The 24,765-nt window shown below is 54.1% G+C and overlaps 1 protein-coding gene across 6 annotated transcripts in view; it reads left to right on the plus strand.

Annotated features, from left to right (window-relative positions):
• Positions 1 to 24,765, plus strand: part of UBE3B (ubiquitin protein ligase E3B) — a 47,390-nt gene that overhangs the window by 683 nt on the left and 21,942 nt on the right. Inside the window, exons 1-14 of one of the 6 annotated variants that reach the window (XM_089322889.1) lie at positions 22 to 3,644; positions 5,359 to 5,463; positions 8,065 to 8,243; positions 8,360 to 8,480; positions 10,416 to 10,475; positions 10,968 to 11,072; positions 13,638 to 13,734; positions 15,253 to 15,338; positions 16,151 to 16,233; positions 18,020 to 18,125; positions 18,421 to 18,541; positions 19,603 to 19,780; positions 21,294 to 21,463; positions 23,154 to 23,321. In XM_089322889.1, the coding sequence (XP_089179015.1) occupies positions 8,083 to 8,243; positions 8,360 to 8,480; positions 10,416 to 10,475; positions 10,968 to 11,072; positions 13,638 to 13,734; positions 15,253 to 15,338; positions 16,151 to 16,233; positions 18,020 to 18,125; positions 18,421 to 18,541; positions 19,603 to 19,780; positions 21,294 to 21,463; positions 23,154 to 23,321 (1,456 nt within the window). In that variant the 5' untranslated portion in view covers positions 22 to 3,644; positions 5,359 to 5,463; positions 8,065 to 8,082. Of the gene's footprint in view, positions 1 to 21; positions 3,645 to 3,716; positions 3,742 to 5,358; positions 5,464 to 8,064; positions 8,244 to 8,359; positions 8,481 to 10,415; positions 10,476 to 10,967; positions 11,073 to 13,637; positions 13,735 to 15,252; positions 15,339 to 16,150; positions 16,234 to 18,019; positions 18,126 to 18,420; positions 18,542 to 19,602; positions 19,781 to 21,293; positions 21,464 to 23,153; positions 23,322 to 24,765 lie in introns of those variants that run through there. The other 5 variants (XM_089322893.1, XM_089322890.1, XM_008251359.5 and 2 more) reach the window with 5 other exon arrangements.

Here is a 24,765-nt window from a genome sequence, read left to right on the forward strand (position 1 = left end):
CTCAGTTTCCTCCTCTGTGAAATGGAGCGACTAGTTCGGCCCCCGGGGTACCTTATACTGCCGTGCTGTGTCCGACGCCGAGCTCTGAATGAAGACAGCCTTGGTCGAGGTTTGACTGACGCTTAGTGCCGCGGGCAGCCCTGCGCCTTAGCTTCTCTCTGCCCTGACGGTCTGTGGATGGAGGCGACCCCCGACTCCTGTCCCTTTTACTTACCAGTAAACAGTGGCTTCGGAGTTAAGTCGGGGGCCCAAATTCAGGCGCCCCGCGACCCCGAGCAAGTCGTGTCATGCACTCTGCATTTAGTCCTCCCCGAGTGGAGTTGGGGTCCGTAATAGCACCCACCTACGCGGGCTGTAGCTTGTTGTCCTAACGATATTGTTATGAATAGCCTAAGTCTTAAAATTGGAAATTTTGTAAATTCTCAACAAAAATTTAAAGTCGACAGACAGGAGGTTGGCTAATGACAGCCATCTGCCGGCCTCCCACAGGGATCGAGTCCCAAGATACCAAAGTCTGGTACAAAATGGCACAGTATTGACACATCACCCACGCACATCCTCCCGAATGGTTTAAGTCATCCCTGGATTACTTACATACTCACCTGTAAATGCTGTAGGGACAACTATTGTATTGTTTAGAGAATGACCCAAAAAAGTGTACATGTTCAATACAGACTTTTCATATTTCCTGAAGCTCGTATTTATTTATTTATTTATTTGAAAGGCAGAAGAACAGAGGGGTCCCATCCACTGGTTCACTCCCCAAATGTCTGCAATGGCTGGAACTGGGCCAGGCTGAAGCCAGGTCTCCCACGTGGGTGGCAGGGCATCGGCCACTTGAGCAGGGTCTGATCAGCAGGGAGCTGCAGCTGGAAGTAGAGCCAGGACCCAGAGTCGGGCCAGTATGGGATGTGGGCATCTCAGGGGCCTCTTAGCCAGCACACCAGTCATGGTACTTGCTATCCAAGGTTGGGTGAATCCGTGGATGCAAACCCATAGATCCAGAAGGCCAGCTGGTCTCTGTTCAGTGTCTGATGCAGGGTCTACCTCTAATGAAGATGGTGGTCCCTAGACCTGGTCCCCCGCCCTGGAGGGAGAGCCCTCCCAAAGCCACTCTGCTGCTGGTGTGGCGTGTCTCCTGTGGACGGTACTCTCTGGACTGTCGGGTGCTTTTGGAGAGCTGCGTGAAGTTGGCCTCATCCGGAACAGACTGGTTTGGAGCAGGACTCGTCGGGGAGAGACCGGAGTGAAGACTGAATCCCATGTGTTAGAGTCAGAATCTTGGCACTGCCGCTTGCTAATGTGAATTCCGGGAAGTGATGAACGAGCTTAGAGGGTTGCTGTCCTTATTAGCTCCCGAGAAAGAATCTGCCACTCATTTTCCTTTTGCAGATGATCATGGCTAGTGCCCCCCTCTTGTTTTTGTTTTTGTGTTTTAACCTGTGTAATTCTCGCTTCCCAAACTGTGTTGGGAGCTTCTGAAGAACAATACAGTGAAGCCCACTCTGATGCCATACACTTTGGGGCATCCCTTAGTGACACGTTCCTGTTCAGTCCTGGTCACGGCATTACAGCGACTCCGTTGAGACAGAGGAAGGGGAAATGTTTTGGCAGCATTAGGATGGAGGGGCTGTCAGCATCCTCTGTGCAGATGGGGAAACTGAGAGCCGGAGAGGCTAACTGGCCAGATGAGAGGTGGGCTAGGGGCTGGAAGGAACCAAGAGCTAGGTGTCGCTCCCCCTCTTCGTGGAGGAACGACACAGGACCCTGCGCTGTTCTTTCGTCTGCTCGGCCCTTCCCGGGTTTGCTGCTGGTTCTTCCCGGGTTGGCTACCGACCCTTCCACCTCTGTGGAAGGGCGGTTCCCCCTGCCACTTTCCCCACTTCCGCGGGGGAGTGGCACACTGCTGGCCAGCTCTCTCGGGGGCTGCTCAGATGTTATTCGGATAGATGTTCCCCTTAGATGTTCCTGGTGCATGTTGTCTCTCTCCTCCTTTATAGTCCTCTTCCACCAATCCCAACTCTGCTACCCACACGCCGAGTACGCTGCTCTCCTCCAATCAGGAGCAGGTCCTACAGTTTATTGGTTGAACTGGAGGCAGCTGTGTAGAAGCTGTTTCCTCCTCTCCCAGCACCATATTGTGGGAGAGCAGATGCATAGAATAAGTCTTAATTCCAGTAACTTAGTCTAGTCCGAGTTGCTCCCAGTTGCTCCCCACAGATCCCCCTTTCTTTTCATTTTTGGCGTTGATACGCGCCTGTCTTCGGTGCCCCGCAGCACACACTCTGCTCTGCTTGCTAGAGTTGCCCACAGGTGCTTACACGCCCTACCAATCAGGCAAACCGAATCCAAGCCTTCTCATTGCCGTATTGTGGGGAGACTTATTGGTGTTGATTCGTGCCTGTCTTCGGTGACCTGCAGCTCATACTCTGGTCGAGCTGCCTGCTGGTGCTTATCGCCTTACTAATCAGGCAGACCGAATCCAAGCTCTCTCATTGCCATGTTGAGGGGAGGCCTTATTTTTCTCTATTTCTCTATCTCCGGGCATTCTTACCTCTCCCATTTTACTTCTATCTACCAGCATTCCTATTTCTCTCATTTTACTTTTAAACTTCTGTTTCTCTTATCCCCGAGGCTTCTTCTTGGCGCCTCGCCCCGCGGCGGCTTCATTTTCCCTAACATTTTTCTCTACCCGGTATGTTTCCCTAAGTTTTCTTCCAACAATATTCCCCTCTCATTTCTCCTGGCTTCTCCCCACAGTCCGTATCCGAGTCTAAGTTTCTTCTAGGTTTCACTTTCGCTTTCAACCTGCAGTCCGTATCTGAGTCTGTTTCTTCTTGCTTTCACTTTAAATCCTAACTTCTTTCCCACAGTCCGTATCCGAGTCTATGCCTAGGCTTTCAATAGCTTCTTCCAGCACCTTTTCCGTCCGGCTTTTCCCTAGACTCTTTGCTAGTCTCTCTCTCCGGTATTTTTCCACTTCTTCCCGTTTCTTCCCGCTTCTTCCCTCCTAGGTTTCCTATCCGAGTCACGGCACCATTATGTCGCTCCCCCTCTTCGTGGAGGAACGACACAGGACCCTGCGCTGTTCTTTCGTCTGCTCGGCCCTCCCCGGGTTTGCTGCTGGTTCTTCCCGGGTTGGCTACCGTCCCTTCCACCTCCGTGGAAGGGCGGTTCCCCCTGCCACATTCCCCACTTCCGCGGGGGAGCGGCACACTGCTGGCCGGCTCTCTCGGGGGCTGCACAGGTGTTCCTTCAGATAGATGTTCCTCTTAGATGTTCCTGGTGCATGTTGTCTCTCTCCTCCTTTATAGTCCTCTTCCGCCAATCCCAACTCGGCTGCCCACACGCCGAGTACGCTGCTCTCCTCCAATCAGGAGCAGGTCCTGCTGTTTATTGGTTGAACTGGAGGCAGCTGTGTAGAAGCTGTTTCCTCCTCTCCCAGCGCCATATTGTGGGAGAGCAGATGCATAGAATAAGTCTTAATTCCAGTAACTTAGTCTAGTCCGGGTTGCTCCCCACACTAGGCTGGGGGCTGGAAGGAACCAAGGGCCAGGCGGCTCCTGCCTCTCGTGGCCTTTTGGTTGATTGTCCCCGGCATTTAGCAGAGTGCTTAAAAAACGCCTGTGTGCTTTGTTTGCTTGGTGAGTGCGGTGCGCGCTGGCAGGTGGAGGAGGTGTATGGCAAGGGGGAGAGACTTGCGTTGTAAACAGAAGTGGCATAACCCTTGCCTGTCTGGCGGTAATCTCAGGGAGGGGCTCTTTTCCTGCACGGTTTGCTTGTGAGAAGTGTCTCCTTCCTCTCCTACTCCGTTCCCCTGCCACGGAGGGCTGCCCGTCTCCAGGGTGTGGAGAGAGCACAGAGCTGTGCTCGGGCGGGTGTGCCCTGCTCTTCCGTGGCTCTCGGAGAACTTGCACGACAGGGCCGGGGCGGCAGGACCGGGGTCCTCACACCCTGGAAGACGGGGAAAACGGACGAACCAGCAAGGTCAGGGTGCCGGCACTGCTTCCCACCCGAAGGCCCTTAGATGGGTGCTTCTGCCGAGGAGTCTTTAAACTTTGCCTAGTGAAAGAACGGGGCGCTTAGACTCCTGGCTCTGGTCTGTCTGCACTTTGCCAGGCGCCGGGTGAACTTCGTCTCCTTTAACGAATGACAGCGCGCAGATGCTGAGACTGTCCACAGTGTGTGGCAGAGCTGGGGACTGGCTCCAGCGCTATGAGACTTGAAGCCATGTTCCTTTCCCTGTGCCACGCTGCCTCGCCAGGAAAACTTCCCACAGTTCACTGCCCCAGAACAACCACCCTGACTTAGCATGTTGGGGAATTTCACCCCAGCTTTGTGCACCTGTGTTTCTCTTTCCCGCGAGGCAGCTGGGACTGCAGGCAGCCCTTTTCTCCCTCCCAGTGCACATTTTTCCAGATCCTTAAAAACATCAAGCTAATTTCCCATGGCTTTTTAACCTTCTGTTGTCCTGTTACAGAACATATAAAGCTTCCATTCAACAGTTTTGTTTTGTTTTGTTTTTTTAAGAGAGATTTATGGGGGCCGGCGCTGTGGCACAGCAGGTTAACGCCCTAGCCTGAAGCGCTGGCATCCCATGTGGGTGCCGGTTCAAAATCCGGCTGCTCCTCTTCTGATCCAGCTCTCTGCTATGGCCTGGGAAAGCAGTAGAGGATGGCCCAAGTCCTTGGGCCCCTGCACCCGTGTGGGAGACCCGGAAGAAGCTCCTGGCTTCGATCGGCACAGCTCTGGCCGTTGCAGCCAATTTGGAAGTGAACCGTCAGATGGAAGACTTTCTCTCTCTCTCTCTCTCTCTCTCTCTCTGCCTCTCCTCTCTCTGTGTAACTCAGACTTTCAAATAAATAAATAAATCTTAACAAAAAGAGAGATTTATGTGCTTATTTGAAAGGTAGAGTTGCAGAGAGAGGGAGGGACAGAGATGTTCCATCTGCTGGTTCACCCCTCAAATAGCTACAGCAGCCAGGACTGGGCCAGAACAGAGCCAGGAGCCTTTTCTGAGTCTCTCATGCGGTGGCAGGGGCCCGAGCACTTGGGCCGTTTTCCACTGCTTTCCCTGGCCATAGCAGGGAGCTGGATGGGAAGTGGAGCAGGCGGGGCACAAACCTGCTGTGCCACAATGCGGGCCCCTGGGGTTCATTTTAACCTCTTCCCTTTAAATTGTGAGGACTGGGGAGACAGAGTTCGCGTCTATAGGAGACATTAACGGACGAGGACGCAAGAGTTGTTTCTTTAAAACTGGAGACTGCGTATTAGTGACTTGACCCAGGGAGGAACGTTTGATGCCACACTGGTAAAACCTAACCCTGAGTCTGGATTTCTCTCTCTCGCTTCTGCCAGAAAACAGAGCAAGCTCTCTGGAGTGTGAAGCTGTCCTCAGCCGTGAGGCCTGAGCAGCATCACTGATGATTACCTGACGTCTCTGCAGCACAAGCAGGTCCCCAGGTGAGCACTCCAGACCTCCCTGCAGGGCCGGGGAGACCACCCCTCTCTCACCTCCTCACCCTCAGGTGAGCGCTTCAGACCTCCCTGCAGGGCCGGGGGGACCACCCCTCTCTCTCTCCCACCTCCTCGTCCTCCTTCCTGTGGTCACACAGCTCTGACAGTCTGTTTCAAGGATCACCAATGAAGTGTCTACAACCGTTGACATGAGGCATGGCGGTGCCTCAGAAAACCTAGGAATTGGCTGGCCACGTGACCCAGCAGCCTCTGCTAGGCATAAATCCAAGGGCAATGAAGTCAGTTGATCACAGAGCTGTCTGCACACCCGTCTCCATTACAGCTCCGCTCACAAAGGCTTGGGATCGGCCTGAGTGCCCAGCGAGGAACAGGTGCTTGGGTAGACCGGGGTAGCGGGTACGTGACGGCATCCTGTTCTGCCACAGAAAAGGATGAGGTGCTGACATCTGCGGCACCACGGACGGCCTGGAGACACTATGTTAGGGGAGGTGTATTCCAGAGCAGCTCTCATCACAAAGCCGTGGTAAATGGGGCAGGCACTCAGTCTAAAGATGCCCACACCCCACAGTAGAGTGCCTGGGTGCTACTCCCAGCCTCCCCTTAACGCAGACCCTGGGGGACAGTGGTGGTGGCTCAAGTAGTTAGATTCCCGCCATCCTTGTAGGAGCCCTGGATTGCATTCCTGGCTCCCGGCGTCAGTGTCAGCCTAGCCCTGGCCATTGCGACTATTTGGGGAATGAATTGGCTCGCTCGCTCGGTGACTCTGTGCCTCTCAATATAAAATAAAAAAATGACTAGTGTGCTAGGCGGCGGAGATGCTCCTTCCCTGCGTTGTTCTTCACACAGCGTATGCATGTATGGGATCATCGCGCTGTACCCCATAAATATGTGCAGTTTCTGTCTGTCAAAGCAATCCGCAGAAAAGCCAGCCTTTGTTACTGCTGACAGGCCCACTGCTTCTAAGCACCAGTGTCATGTGAACTCTATATTCTGGGTGGCGTTTTCTTCCCGGGTGCTGTGTGGCGTGAATTAACCTGGCAGAGAGATTGTTTCCAGAGGCCGTGTGCTTCAGTTCAGTGTTGTCGGCTGAGCTGGCGGTGCACTTTGGACAGAATGACAAAGGCATCAAGCAGCTAAGGCATCATCTTGGCGTGAGAGGCTCCACAGAGCAGTACTGTGCATTCTGGGCTGCTATCCAGAGCCGTCCTTGTGGGAAAAGACGGATACTAGAGATTTAGAGAAAAACGGAAGGTGTCGTTTATAACTGCTGTCCAGAAGAGCGGCCGGCAGCAGACAGGCCCTGCCGCGGAGGCTGCATTGCTGCTCGAATGGGGGCAGTAAAGGTAACAGAACAAGTGATTAAGCTGAGTACAACCACTTTTATGAACTGCGATGGGTGCCAAAAGCACAGAGTGTTTGCTGTAAAGAAGTGAGGGTGTTTATTTGAAAGAGAAGTAGAGTAACAGGAAGAGGAAGAGAGAGAAAGAAAGACATCTTCTGTCCGCTGATCCCCAAATACTTGCAACACCCAGGGCTGGGCCAGGCCAGAGCCAGGAGCCAGGAGCCAGGAATTCCAAACGACGCTCCCACATGGAGACAGACCCGAGTGCTTAAACCATCATCTGCTTCCCATGCACATGAGCAGGAAGCTGGACCTGACTTGAACTTGATATGTAATTGGGCATCCTAAGTGGTGACTTAACCTGCTGTGCCACTACACCTGCTCCAACTTTTGCTTTTCTAACGTTAAAATGGCCTCTCTTGTTTTGAAGGGACCTTATTTTGCTGGGCACAAAGTAGGTACCAGTAAGTACTTTTTGAATGAATGGATGAATAAAATGTTGACAGTAAATCATAGTGTTTGATCTTCTCTTCACGTCTTTACTTGGCAAAATAAAAGTGGACTGCTCCAGAAACTCACATATTTGGGAACCTTCATCTTGTAATTGGAGCAGAATTTCTGGGTAGGATTAGCTTAGGCTTTGTTCATTTTGTCAAACGTCTACAGATTCTGCCCTTAAACCATGCCAGGCATTGAACTCTTAAGAAAAAATAGATCCTTTTTGACTTTTTAGAACTGGATTGTAGTGTGGTAGGGTTTTTTTTTTTTTTTAATTTTTATTAACAGACAGACAGAGATAGCTCCTATCCAGTGGTCTACTCCACAAATGCCCACAAGGGCTAGGACTGGGTTTGGCCAAAGCTAGGAGCCAGGAATTCAATCTGGGTCTCCCATGTGGGTAGCAGGAAACCAGCTCCTGGAGCCATCGCAGCATTGGCAGGAGGCAGGTGTCAAAACCCAGGCACTCTGATAGGAGACTCAAGTGCAACTGGAACCTTACCCTCTGTGCCAAACGCCCCCTCAGATGGAATTATTTAACACCGGATCAGCATCCCTGCTCTTGGGGAGTTGCATCAAGAGAACGAGCCTGCAGGAAGTTGGGACTTGTGCCAGGAGAGCCGTGAGCACCCTGGAGGGTGCTGGCAGGTCCTGAGCACCTTCCTGTCGCCGCCCATGCTTTGCTCTGGAAGCCTGCGTGTGTGTGTCACACGGTGGCCTGCAGCAGCTGCTCCCTGTTGTTGCAGGGCGTGCAGCTTGCAGACATGTTCACTGTGTCTCAGACCTCCAGAGCGTGGTTCATCGACCGGGCCCGCCAGGCGCGGGAAGAGCGGCTGGTGCAGAAGGAGCGGGAACGTGCAGTCGTGGCCATCCAGGCGCACGTGCGGAGCTTTCTCTGCCGGCGTCGCCTGCAGCGAGACATCAGGTGGGTGCCGGGAGCCCCTCAGCCTGCTTTCCTCTCCATTCTCCTTGACGTGCTTACGAAGCTTCCAGTACTGTGAGCTCCTGGGAAAAATGTCTTCTTTTTCCTTCCCTGCCTAGGAAAGAGATCGACGAGTTTTTTAAAGCAGATGACGCTGGGTCCAGTAGAAGAAGTGCACTTTGTATTTTTAAGATTGCCAGGAAACTGCTGTTCTTATTCAGAATTAAAGAGGATGATGAGGTAAGATGATCGTGGCTGGCGTGCCCAGTCCTCCCAGGTGCCAGGTCTGTTTGTGCATATTTTAGAGAGATTAGCTTCCTGCGTCCTTAGAGAAACTCCATAAGCTGGTCGCCCCCACATCCTGGGTCTGGTGTTCATGGGGGCTGTTTTGTAAAGAATTTTTTTTTTTAAGATTTACTTGCTTGTTTGTTTGAAAGGCAGAATGATGGAGAGAGCGGGAGAGAGAGAGAGAGATCTATCTATCTATCTATCTGCTGCTTCACTCCCCAGATGGCTATAGCGGCTGTGGCTGGGCCAGCCTGAAGCCAGGGGCCAGGAGCTGTATTCATGTCTCCCACGTGGGTGGCAGGGGCCCAATTACTTGACGTATCACCTGCTGCCTTCCCAGGTGTATTAGCAGGGAGCCAAGCAGCCGGAACTTGAACTGGGATCCAATACAGAGTGCCGGCAACCCAAGCAGTAGCTTGACCCTCTGCCTTACTGCACCGGCCCCTGTTTTATAGGGATGAGTCCCTGTTCTTGTCGGAATCTTTGTACACTGACTAATCTGAGCGTGAATTGGACTCAGATGCACTCAGGGGCAAGGCAGACGAGGTGGAAGAAGCGTCTGTGAGACGAAACGTGGTATGAGATATGAATCATGGGGCTGGCACTGTGGTGTAGCGGGTAAAGCCTCCGCCTTCAGTGCCAGCATCAAGTCCTGGCTGTTCCACTTCCAATCCAGCTCTCTGCTATGGCCTGGGAAAGCAGTAGAAGATGGCTCAAGCCATTGGGCCCCTGCACCCACATGGGAGACCCAGAAGAAGCTCCTGGCTCCTGGCTTCAGATCGGCACAGCTCAGGCCATTGCCGCCAACTGGGGAGTGAACCAGAAGATGGAAGACCTCTCTCTCTCTGTCTCTCTCTCTGCCTCTGCCTCTCCTCTCTCTGTGTAATTCCGACTTTCAAATAAATAAATAAATCTTAAAGAAAAGAGAGAGATGAATCATGGCAAACCATAACTGGCAGCAGTGGTGAGATGGCAAAGGTGGGCGATGGGGCTTGTGGCCTGTGTCTCCCCAGCAGGGCGGCTGCTACTCAGCCCCGGCTGATGGTAGACCCGAGCTCTGAGTATTTTTAAAAAGGATGCTTGTGGTCTGGGGCTTGCCATTCAGTGTTCTACTCAGTACGAGTTGGTAGCTCGCTGGGATTGTTTCACGTCCTGCAAACCGAAGAAAACGTGCTGGTTTGCATCTTTGGCCTGAGAACAGTCAGCTTGCGAAAGACGAGTGTGATGGCAGGAAAGCTGCAAGGCGTCTGTAGCAGCAGTGGGGACCCCTGGAGGCGTGCCTCTGCATCAGCAGCAGGGAGCCATTTGTCATCGCTGAGCGTCACGTTGGGAGGCTTCCAGGCACTGGTGTCCCGGGAAGACCCTCCAGAGCTCACAGCCCAGCAGGCACGGGAGCAGCACGCAGGGCCGTGTCCTCCCCATCACGGCCACGCAGACAGGGAAGGACACTGCATTTCACGGTGGTTGGGCAGCCTGCCTGGGGTCACATGGCTTTTCACGGTGGACGCAGCACTGACGGAGCCTGGGTGTAACCCGTCCCCCAGTTTCTGCTTGGCCGTGGTGATACGGCTGTCCCTGAGGCTGTGAGGGCCGGTGTCTGGGAGCGCAGTCTAGGAGGTAGCTTGGATTCTGCAGGAATCCGAGTCTCGTCTGCTGTCTGGACTTCTGTGTGAAATATGCCGGTTTCTGAAACATCTCTCGAGCGCCCATCCAGCCACGGGGCCACCACTTTGAGAGGCTGCCTCTTGCCTCTCTGAGCCTCAGTTTCCACACCTGTAGGAAGGGATTGAATGCCATCACTCAGGCGAATCAGCCGGCACACGGCCTGACATGCCGGGAGCCCACCAGACGCTTGCCCCTCTCTGACCCCGTCCTGCCTCTCTGCAGAGATTCCAGAAGCTGTGTCGCAGCATCCTGAGCAGCATGGAGGCCGAGAGCGAAGCTAAGGTGAGGCGGGCATGGAGCCCATCCCCCAGCTCTTGCCAGCAGCCCGCGCGGCACCAAGAGGCCCTGCGGTGAGGCAGGCGGGCGCGGGAACCCATCCCCAGCTCTTGCCAGCAGCCCGCGTGGCACCAAGAGGCCCTGCGGTGAGGCAGGTGGGCGTGGAGCCCATCCCCAGCTCTTGCCAGCAGCCCGCGTGGCACCGAGAGGCCCTGCAGAGCACCCCCGAGACTCGGTCACACCCTCGGAAACAGTAGTGGAGGGCTGCCGACCCCCAGCACCTGTCTGGGAAGCTGCGCTCTGCTCTTGCCTCCGACTCACGTGGCAGTTCCTGTGCTGGGCCATGTGGCTACCGTTGGTGTCACGATGAGTCCTGTGTGCTGCCTTTTCATCCGTGCAGCCCCCCTGCCTTCACAGGACCTCGCTTCTCAGAGACCTGGCCCCGACAGTCAGGGGCTGCGACGTGACCCCGTAACCCCTTCTTCCTCCTGCCTGCAGGTGTGGTATGTGTCCCTGGCTCTTTCCAAGGATCTCACCCTCCTGTGGATTAAGCAGATCAAGGACATTCTGTGGTACTGCTGTGAGTTTCTTGAGCAGCTCAAGGTAAAAAGCCAAACAACCCGTGAATGTGTCGCCCTCACCTGGGCCCTTCGTCCTTCTTGTCAGCGTGCCCGTCCCTCCCTCCCTCCGAGGTTGTACCTGTGGGGACCCCCAGGTGTAGGTCGATTGCTTTAGCTCCTGTTCTGGGAGGGAGAGGTTGTCTGCTGCGTCGCAGGAGCCCTTTGTCTGCTGTTGCCATCCTCTCCGTGTCAGGGAGCCTGTCCTTGCCTTTTCCTTGCTTTCCATGTCGTGACTGCTTTATGGTCTGTATTATTGGACTTGTTACTTACAGAATCCCAACATGAGCACAGGGCAGGATGTGCATTAGCAGGAAGCTGGAATCGGGAGCAGAGCCAGAACTAGAACCTAGGGACAGGGCCGGCACCGTGGCGTAGTGAGTCAAGCTGCGGCCTGTGGCACCAGTATCCCAATTGGCTGCCGGTTCAAGTCCCGGCTGCTCCGCTTCTGATCCAGCTCTCTGCAAATGTGCCTGGGAAAGCAGTGGAAGATGGCCCAAGTCCTTGGGCCCCTGCACCCACGTGGGGGACCCAGAAGAAGCTCCTGTCTCCCAGCTTCTGACCAGCCCAGCCCTGCCTTTGTGGCCATTTTGGGAGTGAACCAGCGAATGGAAGATCTCATACTTTGTCTCTCTGTCTGTTTCTCTCTCTCTCTCTCTAGTTCTGCCTTTCAAATAAATAAATAAATCTTTTTTTAAAAAAGGGAAGAAGAAGATCCTCGGGACTCCCATATGGGAAGTCTGCATCCCAAGTGGCATCTTAACCACTGCCCCGCCCCTGACTTTGTCTTGACCAAAGAGGAAAAAAAGCCTTTACACGGCAGCTTAAAAAGTCTGGGCAGCCGGCACCGCGGCTCACTAGGCTAATCCTCCACCTGCGGTGCCAGCACCCCGGGTTCTAGTCCCAGTTGGGGCACCGGATTCTGTCCCGGTTGCCCCTCTTCCAGTCCAGCTCTCTGCTGTGGCCCGGGAGTGCAGTGGAGGATGGCCCAAGTGCTTGGGCCCTGCACCCGTATGGGAGACCAGGAGAAGCACCTGGCTCCTGCCTTCGGATCAGTGAGGTGCACCAGCCGCAGTGGCCATTGGGGGTGAACCAACAGAAAAAGGAAGACCTTTCTCTCTGTCTCTCTCTCTCTCTCTCACTGTCCACTCTGCCTGTCAAAAAAAAGTCTGGGCCGACACCTGAGGCTCATTGGGATCCTGGGCTGCCCTGTAAACAGATCACAGTGGCGAGAAGGATGGGGTGCTGATGCTGGCCCTCGTGTTAGGGAATATGGACAGGTGTGGTTACGTACAGCAGCCACTCTGGCTTTTCGTGTGGGAGGGAGAGGCTTGGCATGGACTCAGCAGTGGAGAGACGAGTACAGTGTCCCCCGAGTCCACCAGTGGCCCATCTCAGCCATCTCAGGGTGCTCACGAATGGCTCTTGGCCACCACCCAGCCTAGGCAGTGAGCCAGCAGCGGTCCTTGCCTGGCTTGTGTGGGGAGGCAGTGCAGGCAGCGACAGTCTCACACCTGGGGTTTTAGGAAATGCCTCACAGCCAGGTGGGCAGTCCCTGCCCTGCCCTCACTTATTGGGACAGGTCCCTTTTTCTCTGCTCTCTGGGTCTGCCTCCCATAACACATCTCTCTTTGAGAAGAGGCTCTTCTACTTAAGAAAAATAAGTTTATGTGAAGGAACAGATGTTAGCAGAAAAGAACACTACCACTGGAGCCAGGAAGATCCACAATTTTATCCTAATTCTGCCATTCATTTCCCCCATGGTCTTGAATAAGTCACTTCCCCTTACTCTACGCCCTTGGGTATGTGCGTTTTATGATATTTTGTCGTTTTAATTGGTACATAGTAGTTGTCCATATTTATGGGATGCAGTGTGACATTTCATTCCATGTATATGACGTGGAATGATAACATCAGGGTGACTATGTCTATAATCTCAAACACTGATTATTCCTTTGTGTTGGAAACATTCAAGCTCTCCCTGCTAGCTTTTTTATTTTCCATTTGCTCATTTTATTTATCTGAAAGGCAGAGAGACAGAAAGAGCTCCCATCTGCTGATTCACTCCCTAAAGGCCTGCAAAAGCCAGGCTGAAGGCAGGACCCAGGAACTCAACCCAGGTCTCCCCCATGGGTGGTAGGGACCCCGCCACTGAGCCATGCTTGCTCCGAAAGTGCAGAGAGGTTGAGAAACTTGCCTAAGGTCGCACGCTGGCAGACGGTGAAGCCAGAAGTCGGAGCCCCGAGAGTCCTTCGTGCCCAGCTGTGGCTCTCCTCGGTTGTCCACAGAGACGCACACTCACGCAGCGGGCCAGCTGGGTCGTCTCGTTCCCCAGCAACTCCCAGTTCTCCGTTCCCAGGAGTGTTTGCGTCCATGGCCGAGCGCCATTCACTTCTTGTCATTTGTCTCCTGATCCGGGGGGTGGGGGACGATGAGCCCTAATCCGTGGTCTGACCACTTCAGCGAGGGTTGCGCCAGGCAGCCCCGTGGGCACCGCGCAGCCTGCACCTGGAGGGCGTGCGTCTCACTCGAGCTCTCTCGTCCTTTCCAGCCTGAAATCCTGCAGGCCTCCAGGCTCGTCACCCTGTACCTCACCATGCTCGTCACCTTCACAGACACCGCGACGTGGAAAATCCTGCGGGGAAAAGGTCTGTGGGGCCGCTCAGCCTTCCCTGGCGTGTGTGCAGGGAGCTCGGGGGCCTCTGCTTGTCAGGAGCATTGTCACCTCCCCAAGTGCCGGGGAGGCCCCAAGACCACACAGGTGAAGCGCCTGGGGTCCTGCCCGTGACACTGGACAGGCTCTGCAGAATACGTTCCGTGTTGCGCTGTATCCTGTGCCCCCTGAATTCCTGTTTCAGGCCATGGCTCTTATGTCGTTTTTAGAGCGCCCATAGCACCTTAACCTCTGAATGAGAGCAGTCCCTTAAGCTGTGTCATTCATGTGGAAGACGCCCTGGTGAGCACAGCGGGCTCCCAGTGTCTGCCGGGCCTGGTTGCGGGCCACCTGCAGCCACTAACAGCCAGGAATGTGAGTCCCTCCTATCAGATGGCATGGTGTTGGCATCTAAGCCGCACACCTCCGTGCGCTTCAGATCCCGTCCGGGGACCTAGACTCAATCAGTGAAAAGGCGTGGACACAGCCCTACTGTGCTGTTAGGGACTCGTGACCAGCAACAGCTGTCTCTACGTGTTCACGGCAGATGCAGGGGTTTCATTCCACAAATGTTTCCAAGCCATCGTGGGCTGTGTCTGTGGAGGCAGAACCCACAGATGTGGTACTTCTGTTCGGCTCATAAAATGTGCCTTCCATGTACAGTGCCTCCCGTAAGGAGCGTCCTTAGCCTTTCGTGTTTCCCATACTCATCCATCCAGTCGCCAGATCACCCGCGTGCCAGCTGCAGTGCTGGGCCCTGGAGGTGCGGGAGGAGCGACCAGAGGAGGCCGCTGCCCCCCTGGGGCTGCACTGCTCCCTTCCTCCCAGACTCGAGTCTCGTGGGGAGACAGACACTGGATCGCAGCCACTATGTGTGTGTGTGTGTGTGTGTGTGTGTGTGTGAAGTGGCCGTGGTGTCGCGAGTGCTTAGAAGGAAGAGGATGAGAAACGAGGGTGTTCAGCGGAGTGGGAGCAGCCTTTCTCCTGGGGTGTGGCTGTACGGAGGAAGTGATGTCGGAGCTAAGAGCTGGAGGGAGAGTCGGAGCGCCCCTGATGGAGGGGCGGGGGCGCTGCGGGAGCAGAGGGAACCACGTGTGCAGAGGCCCCAGGTCAGCAAGGAGGCGTTGTTCTGGACTCTGGGAGGGATCTAAAAATGACTGAGGGCTGGCCGCTGCCCAGGGGCTCCTGTCCCAGTGTGGGGAAGAGGCAGCCATGGAAAATAGTGCCAGGTCCAGGAGGGGTTAGAAAAGGCACCCCGGGGGCTCCGAGGTCAGAGGTGTTGCTTCTGGGAGAACCAGCAGGCCCATCCGCCCTTGCGACAGCTGACAGCTGAGCCAGGCCCTCCAGGAGGGAATATTCCAGTTAGACAGGGCTTCCCTGTGCCCTGCCTCCAACCTAAGCCTGAGAGTATCTCATTGCCCTATGGCCTCGGCCTGGGGCACCATTGTCTGTCTCAGTAAACAGATCAGGTTATGGCAAGAGATTTTTTTCTGAAGCCTTTTCCTTCATTTAGGTGAGAGCCTTCGGCCGGCCATGAACCACATGTGTGCGAATATAATGGGACACCTCAACCAGCGCGGGTTTTACCCTGTGCTGCAGGTCTGTGACCCTGTCCCTCCTACGGCCTCCCCGCACTCCACCGCTTGGAGGTTTGCCTTTGGTGTCAGCACAGCCAGCACCTTCCTCACAGTCCCGCGTCCTCTCCTGCCTCCCACGGCCTTGGGTCACCTGCAGTTCAGGTCAGGGGAGGACGGTGGCACTGAGATGCCTCCACATTTTTGGCCCAAGCACTCCTCGGTCTCTTGAAATTGAACCTCAGGAAGGAGGCCTTGGACTCATTCCCTCAGCTTCCTTCTCGGTTGGTGGTGGAATTGGGTTTCTACCTCTGGGTTCTCAAACAGCCTCTGTCCACTCCACCTGCCTTGTGTCAGTCTGTACCTCACAAGTGTGCTGGCTGGTTAGAATTATCTCTTGGGAGAAGGAAGTTGATTTATCCGTTCCTTCTGCCTGCCTGGCACCGTGATGGGCTGTCCTGATCTCGTCACCACGCCCCGTGAGGTGCTTGAAGACAGAAGGTGACGTGGTGAACTGTGGGGCTCAGCAGGGAACCTTCTACCAACAGCATAACTCAGCTGTCTCTGGAAGAAGCTGCTCACTTGAAATTTCACATCCGGTGTTCTACATTTTAACTGCTTGTGTTATTTTTAAAATTTCAACATTGTATTTGAAGTAGGGAGAGAGCGGTGGAAGGAACCTCCGTAGCCAACGCTTTCCTTCCCCTGTCCTCTTTAAAAATGTTTCAGCACTTCTTCTTTTAACTGAAGCACCACCTTTTACTCTCTTGCTGCTTTTTTCACGTATGGTCAAATATAGTCGATGTCTCCCCTGACCGGGTCGCTCGTTCTTTTCAGGTGTTGTTGACGCGAGGCCTGGCGAGACCGCGGCCTTGCCTGTCGAAAGGCACTTTGACGGCGGCCTTTTCCCTGGCACTGCGGTGAGTGAGACGGGACAGCCGGAGGGCGCGCAGGCCCCCAGCACGGCTCCTCTTCCTTTCCCTTGTGTTGTTCCCAGTGGTGGGGACGTCTGCAGGAGAAACTGACACAGCTGTGACTGCTCCAGCTGCTGCTTTTTTTTTTCTTAAGATTTATTTTATTTGATAGTCAGAATTAGAGAGGCAGACTCTCCACTAGGAGGAGGATTAGCCTATTGAGCCACGGCGCCGGCCCTGTGATCCGTTTTGAATCCATTTTTGTGTATGGTATGAGATAGAACTCTATCTTTTTTTTTTTTTTTTTCGAGATTTATTTAACAAAGGAGAGACAGAGAGAAAGATTTTCCATCCACTGTTCACTCCCCAAGTGGCTGTAACAGGATGGGGCTGGGCCCAGCAGGGCCATAGGCAGGAGCCAGGAACTCCCATCTGGGCCTCCCACGTGGGTGGAAGGGGCCCTAGTGTCTGGGCCGTCTTCGGCTGCTCTTCCAGGTGGTTAGCAGGGCGCTGGATCAGAAGCAGAGCTGCCAGGTCTTGAACTGATGCTGCCACGTGGGATGCTGGCGTCACAAGTGGTGGCTGAACCCTATGCACCACGCCAGCACCTCATTAAAATGACATTTATATTTGTCTTTTTCAAATTATGGAAATAACACATGCTTATTATAGAAAATCTGGGCAAGGCAGTCAAATATAAGAAAGATTTATCATGGTTCTGCAATCCAGGGATAAATTATGAACACTTCCTGTCAGTCTTGTATATTTTATATATGAAGGAACTTCAAAAAGTTCATGGAAAACACATCATGAAAAAATTATGCATGGATTTTAAAAAATTTTGCCAAAAATAAATGAATCTTATAATTGCATTTTCCATGAGCTTTTTTACAGTACTGTTGTATTTATGTAAATATTTTTAAATGTTAGCATCATTCTGTATATACGTGGGTTAACCTGCTTCACCGATGTCTGAGTTACTGTTGAGTTACCACATGGCCAGTGCACCTGAGTAGGCCCCACTCGGTGGAGGAGTGGGTTGGCCAACACTCCCACAGCCGCTTCCCCTTCCTCCTCATCTCAGGCCCCTTCCTCTCTCCCTTGCCTAGCTTTTTATCCTGCTGTTTCTAAAGGCTTAGCTATGGCATGAGCATTCTCTTGTGTCTTATTGCACATCTGCACGGTACTGCACTGTGTGGCTGTGCTCTCATAGTCTCAGCCGTTCCCCTAGTTCATGGGGTTGGAGGGGGACATCTGGCTTCGTGGTTGAGACGCTGGTCAGGACAGCCATGTCAGAGTGCCTGGCTCCAGTTCCCGCTTCCAGCTCCCTGCTGATGCAGACCCTGGGAGGCAGCAGTGATGGCTCAGGTGGTCGGGGCCCTGCCCAGTCCCAGGACTGCAAGTGAACAGCTGATGATGCCTCCCCCTCTTATATGACTCTATCAAAAAGTGAGAAAAAAACAGTTCCTGGAAAAGAGGATTTATTGTGGTGCCCCAAAGATGGAAATCCATGTATATAAGGGCCTTTTGAAAGTTCCTGGAAATACATATTAAGTAATGAAAAATCTATGGACTGATTTCAGATTTTTTGCACTAAAATAACTGCATGTTTCCATGAACTGTTTGAAGTGCCCTCAGACATTTGCGTTTTTAGCCAGAAGTTTTTTTCTGGAATTCCCACAAGGCATAGTTTCAGGGGACTGGCAGGCGCTGATGGGTTGGTCTTTAGTCCAGGAGCACACACAGACGCATCTGAACAGCTGATCTGTCTGTCAATCTGTCTCGTGTCCAGCCCCGTGATTGCTGCCCAGTTTTCAGACAATCTGATTCGGCCATTCCTCATCCATATCATGTCCGTGCCTGCCCTTGTGACCCACCTCGGCACGGTGACCCCGGAGGTAAGTGGGCTCGATGGGCCCTGTGCCCCCCAAAAACAGCCCCATTTCAGCTTTCCTTCTTAGAGACGAGAAAGGCGAGCGTTCCCTCTGCCGACTGCCACCCCAGCCCTGATTGGTCTTCAAAACCTGTAGCCGCTGTGGACACACTCGTGCTTCCTAGCCCCAAGCAGCAGCTCGCGCTATGTCTGTGTTCTCGGCTCCGCATCCCAGGGGGTGGCCTGCCAGCAGCCCTGTTCACGGTGGTGGGAAACTCATCTCGTGCATTTCTGCTCTAACAGTGTGCCATTGCTTGCAGCGTCTCACTGTTTTAGAATCTCATGACATGCTTCGAAAATTCATCCTATTCCTAAGAGACAAGGATCGATGCCGTGACGTCTGTGAGAGTTTAGAGGGATGCCATACCCTCTGTCTGATGGGTGAGTGTCCGTGCCTGGAAACCCACACTGTTCTGGGTGTCGGAGAGAGCCCGAGTGTCTGCTAGTGAGCATTAGGGATTTTTTTTTTTTTTAGTAATAATTGGGAGCACTGTTCAGAAAAAAATAATATATTCAGAGAGGTGAAACGGACGCAGAAAATTGGAAGTTGCACAGGAGGTGCAGCGGCTGGCCTGCGAGTGAAGTGACCACGACTGCACAGCGCTGGGCCGCAGCCCTTGGCTCCTGGCAGCCAAGGAAGCAGCGGCAGCGTGGCGCGCTGCCCGGAAAAGTCTCCCCTCGCGAGGTAGGGGCTGGAGAGCTGCCTGGGGCTCCGAGCACAGTAGCGCCAGCCTCGCCAGGGCAGCGTTTTCATTGTCCATGCAGGAAGAAGGGTCTGGAGAGAAGCACTTGTGAACAGTGGAGGCAGGCAGGCTTCCCTACCTGATAAGAAGAAGCTTGCCTTAGACAGAAGAGGGGTCTGGGGCCGGGTTTTGTGGGGAGCGTCCAGAAGGTTCTGTACACCAGGGGAGTGCAGAGCTTGGTGAGCGCCGCATGACGGCGGCTTCCCGGGACACTGGGATGTGCTTCAAAACGTCATTTCTTATGTTCACCCTCGGTTATTTTTTAAGATGAAAATTGGTTGCTTTTATTTGTTAGAGCCTTAGGAAATTATTTGTATTGCTACATGTGGGGAGGTGCCTTGACTGAACTGGGAAATTTGCTTTTGGAAGGGCACACCCGTGGTTTTTAAATAGGAATTACAGTCCAGTGTGACCCGAACTAAAGCTCGCACGCCTATGCCTGCCCGCACGCCCTGCGCGCCTTCCCGTGACTTCCTGGGGAGAACGAGGGTGGCGGTTCTCTGTCTAGGTGAGGAGACAGACTTGAGCGGGGTTGAGGGCCGTGCAGCGAGTTGGTGACAGAGCCTGGCTGTTAAGCCTCAGCCCCTGTTTCGTGACCCTGCACAGCAGCCCCCTGCTCAAGCCCGAGGCAGAGAGTGGGGCTGGGAGGCACATGCGCACGTGCTGCTGGCCATCCCTCTCGGCCTTTCGTCTTGGCAGGCAACCTCCTGCACCTGGGCTCCCGCAGCCCCCGCGTGCTGGAGGAGGAGACGGACGGCTTTGTGAGTCTGCTCACCCAGATGCTGTGCTACTGCCAGAAGTACGTGGCCCAGAAGAAGTCCAACCTGACGCACTGGCACCCTGTCCTCGGCTGGTTCTCCCAATCCGTGGATTACGGGTGAGGCCCGAGTCGAGTCCATGTCTCCTGCTCCCCCGCCTGTCTCCCCACCGTCGCCCTCCTTCCTTCTGTCTGCCTGCTTCTGTCGTGTTTCTTATTCCCAAGATAATACATAGTCACTGTGTAACAAAGGTGAGACCCAAAAAGAATGAGGCTCATCCCATAGTCCTACCACCCAAAGACAACCTGAGTATCTTCACTCGCTGGAAGTATCAGTAGTCCTTATACAGATGAGATCATGGTTTGTTTTTATTGTTGTGTATTTACTATTCAAAGGCAGAATGACAGAGAGAGAGCGATCTTCTGTCCTGGTTTACTCCCCGTGTGCCCAGAACAGCCAGGGCTGGGCCAGACCAAACCCAGGAGCCCGGAACTCCATGTGGATTACCCACATGGGTGACAGGGACCCAAGCACTTGAACCATCATCTGCCGTCTCCCAGGCATGTTAGCAGGAAGCTAGATCAGAAGCGGAGTAAGCAGGACTGGAGCTGGCTCTGCAACAGGATATGGGCCTCCCAAGTGGCAGCTGAGCCCCCACAGCGCAGTGCCTGCCCCAGAGGTCATGTTATTTTGTTCTTTTCACGAATAAATTATGAACTGTAGCAATAATTTTTCAATGTCTTCTTGAGTGACCAGACTGCCATAGTTTGGAGATGTTAACAAGGTGAACGATTGAAAGGGACGAGAAATCAGCCTAGGACCTTTCCCAGAGAAACAGCTCTTTAAGAGCTCAGTCGCGTTAGAAACACCAGAGGTCGAGTAAGGCAGCGTCAGATGGGAAACGTGTGCCTTGGGCCGCGAGGAAGCCCAGGCAGCTGTGACGCCAGCTGTGTGCCTGTTCAGATCCGGCCCGCGGTGTGGGGTCCCTGGCAGTGCCCTTAAGGCAGAAAACTGAGGTCCAGGAAAGGAGAGGAAGCTGCTCCCTTGTCCTGTGTACCCACATGGCATCCTTGGGCCTCATTGCCAGAGCATGGCCCACCCCAGAGTGACAGCCCAGCCTGTGCTGGGGGCGGGGGCCTGGCGGCCTGGCGTGTAGAACAGCACCTCAGGGGGCAGCCAGTCTCAGCTCCCCTGGAGGCCTTTGGATGGCAGCTTGCTCTGTCTCGGCTTCCTCCTCTGAAATGCAAGGTTATCTGCCAGGGTTGTCTCAGGATTGAACCTGCCTGGCCCCTCTCGGGGGGGCAGTGGCTGCTCCCACCGCAGTGGTGCACCCAGCACAGGGCCTCGTCCAGGCAGAGAGGGCCTTGGATTTCAGGAGTGGGAGCTGTGCTGGGGGATGGTGTGGCACAGAGAGAGGGGCCCCAGCTGCAGGCCAGCTGGGAGGAAGAGGTCAGCTAGGCCAGTGTGAGCCAGCTTTGGTCCCCTGGGTGCTGGGGGAGGTCTCTGACTTGCCTGTGCGTGTAAGGCCTGGGGACGGCAGTGACACTGATGGCAGCACCGGCAGTGTGGGCGGGCCTGCAGATGAAGAGCCCGGGCGGCGGGGAGCTGACATGCGCGCGTCCTCTCTCCTAGCCTGAACGAGTCAATGCACTTGATCACCAAGCAGCTGCAGTTCCTGTGGGGGGTGCCCCTCATCCGCATCTTCTTCAGCGACATCCTGAGCAAGAAGCTGCTGGAGAACCAGGAGCCGGCCCACGCACAGCCGGCGGCGGCGGCGCCGCAAAACGTGCTTCCGGTGAAGAGTGAGTGCCCGGCCGGGGGCGGCCCCTCCTTCCCCCACATGTGTGCTCCGCTGTTTGTGGGGTGCTCTGAGAGTTTGAGGCTGCTAACCTCAGGCTCACATTTAGCGAAACAGTGACACGGGAGCCACAGGACTGGAGAACAAGGACCAGGGAGATAGAACTACGTGAACCAAGCCAAGGTGGTGTGGATAGAGAAATGTCAGCAGGTCTGTGGTCCATGAGGGCCACCCAGATGCTCACTGAACTCCACTTTTGCTGTGAATTGGTTTTTCATCTTTTTCATATTTTTATTTATTTGAAAGGTGGAGTAGCAGAGAATCTTTTTTTTTTTTTTTTTTAAGACAAGCAGAGAGAGGGAGACAGAGAGAAAGGTCTTCCTTCTGTTGGTTCACCCCCCACAAATGGCCGCCATGGCCGGCGCTCTGTGCTGATCTGAAGTCAGGAGCCAGGTGCTTCCTCCTGATCTCTCATGCAGGTGCAGGGCCCAAGCCCTTGGGCCATCCTCCACTGCACTCCCGGTCCAGAGCAGAGAGCTGGACTGGAAGAGGGGCAACCGGGACAGAATCCGGTGCCCTGACCAGGACTAGAACCTGGGGTGCCAGTGCTGCAGGCAGAGGATTAGCCTAATGAGCTGCAGTGCCGGCCGAGAGAGAATCTTTAATCTACTAGTTCACTCCCCAAAAGCCCGCAACAGCCAGGGCTGGACCAGTCTGAAGGCAGGAGCTGGGCGCTCCATCTGGGTCTCCCGTGTGGGTGGCAGGATGCCCTTGGGCCATCCTCCACTGCCTCCCGGGCACAGTCACAGGAAGCTGGATCAGAAGCAGAGGTGGAGCTCGATCCCAGGCCCTCAGGTGTGGGATGCTGACATCCCAAGGGGTGGCTTAACCTGCTGCACCACAACCCCCACCCTGGGGCAGCCAAACTGGAAAGGCGTTTGCAGACCCTTTCTTCCCATTACCAGGAAGAAGGCAAAAGACCTATTTCTTCGGGGAAGTAGAGCTTTTATGAGTTTTTTGGTTTTTTTTTTTTTTTTTTTTTTTGGAGACAGAGAAAGAAAGGCACAGGCACAGGTAGACGGAGCCAGCTCCCAGCTGCTGAGTCAGTCCCCCAGTCTCCACCACAGCCAGGACTGAGCTGAACTAAAGCAGAGAGCCAGGCTTTGGCCTGGCCCAGCCCTGCTGGGGTGGGCATTTGGGGAGTGAACCAACAGATGGAAGGTCTTGATCTCTCTCGCTCGCTCGCTCACTCACTCACCCTGCATCTCAGATAAACAAGCAAAAACCCTAGACATCAGTACTTGCCACGCCTTCTTTCCTCTTCAAAGCACAGAGAATTGAGACAGCTGAGGCCCCTGCCCTCACTGTTCTTCCCCTAACAGAGTCCTCTGAGTTTTTTTTGTCTTTGTGAAACCTGCTGCAGATACTCACCGACAACAGAGTGCGTCTCAGATTCCATCTCTGACTGTGCCTGCTGTGTTCTAAGAATTTTTCTGGAGAGGACTTTGGGTTACACCTAAAACTCTGTTGTTAATATTTTTTCTAATTTATCTCAAAGAAACCTCTGGACTCAAAGCAGCAGCCCCGCTGTGTGGCCCTCACGGTAAACCTGTGCCTTACTGGAATGTTCCGCCCTCTGCAGGGTGGCGCCTGGCAGGTGGCTGAGCCTCTGCTTGGTTTCCTCTCTGTGCCAGGTCTCCTGAAGCGTGCGTTTCAGAAGTCTGCGTCGGTTCGGAATATTCTCAGGCCCGTCGGGGGCAGGCGCGTCGACTCTGCGGAAGTACAGAAGGTTTGCAACATCTGCGTCCTCTACCAGACCTCGCTGACCACGCTCACCCAGATCCGCCTGCAGATCCTCACAGGTTTGGGCCCCCAGTGGCTGTCTTCCCTTCTCCACCATGGCAGGCGCTTCTGAGAGAGGCAGACCTGGCGTCCGTGGCTCAGAAGGCCGGTTTTGAAGGAGGGCAGTTCCGAGCTGTCTCCACCGCAGTTGAAAGCTGCAGCTGCGTCCGTTTCGTGGCCCTTACCTTACCTGTGCAGTACAGCTTTGCGGAGGCTCTTGTTCTGTCGAAGCAGAAAGCTGGAAAAGTGGAGAAGCAGAAAGCACGCAGACCGTCCTTCCTTGCACGGTCCCCGGGGAACCACCTGTGCCCGAGTGCTGCACATGTCGTGGTATAGAAAGGGGTGGTTTCTGTCCTTCCTTTTTCAAGATTCAGGTATTTATTTGAAAGGCAGAATTAGAGCGGGGGAGAGGCAGAGAGAGAGGTCTTTCATCCACTGGTTCACTCCCCGAATGGCTGCAATGGCCAGGGCTGGGCCAGGTTGAAGCCAGGAGCCAGGAACTTCTTCCAGGTCTTCCACACATGTGCAGGGGCCCAAGGACTTGAGCCATCTTCCACTCTTTTCTCAAGCCATAGCAGAGAGCTGGATCGGATGTGGAGCAGCCAGGACTCGAACCGGCGCCCATATGGGATGCTGGCGCTTCAGGCCAGGGCTTTAACCTGCTGTGCCACAGCCCCAGCCCCTGTATGTTGTTATTATTTACATTATTCGTAGCACTCCTAGGCTTAACCTATAAAAAGGTAAGGAAATGGGAATGCTAATTACTTGCTCAGTTCACCTTGCTTACATGTACACTGTACCCCATGAAAATGTGCAAGTATTACATGGTAATTGGAAGATTTTTTTTAGAAAAGGCAACTAATTCCCAGAGTGCCATATAAAATGAGGGGTGCTCTAAGGGCTCAAAAAATACAGTGACTGTGTTTTTCTGAGGAAGATACGTTACTGCATTGGTGAACGCCTGTCATTCCAGATCCAGACTCTGTATGGCAATAGCTGTGTTATTATACTTAAACCCGTGATATGGCCTCTGTGTCTGAGACCTAGTGGCCTTTAGGAAGAGACTTGGGATGCCTACTGCCTCACCTTTTGCCTCCCCCAATTTTTTTTAATGTTAATTTATTCACTTATTTGAAAAGCAGAGTAACAGAAGAGGGGAGAGAGAGACGGTAAGAGAAAGAGAGTCAGAGAGAGATTCCCCATCCATTGGTTCACTCCCCTAATGCCTGCAACAACCAGGGCTGGGCCAGGCTGAAGCCAGGAGCCAGAAAGTCCATCCAGGTCTCCCATGGGGGTACCAGGAACCCAAGTGCTTGCGCCACCATCTGCCGCCTCCGAGGTGATTAGTAGGAAGCTGGATCAGAAGGGAAGGCGGGATGCAGTCCCGAGCACCCTGACGTGGGATGCTGTGGAATGCAGGCATCCCAGACAGCAGCGTGGCTGCTGCATCACAGTACCCACCCC

Source organism: Oryctolagus cuniculus, chromosome 21 (assembly GCF_051225735.1).
Source record: "Oryctolagus cuniculus isolate XC-2025 breed Fujian yellow rabbit chromosome 21, ASM5122573v1, whole genome shotgun sequence".
NCBI classification, from domain to species: domain Eukaryota; kingdom Metazoa; phylum Chordata; class Mammalia; order Lagomorpha; family Leporidae; genus Oryctolagus; species Oryctolagus cuniculus.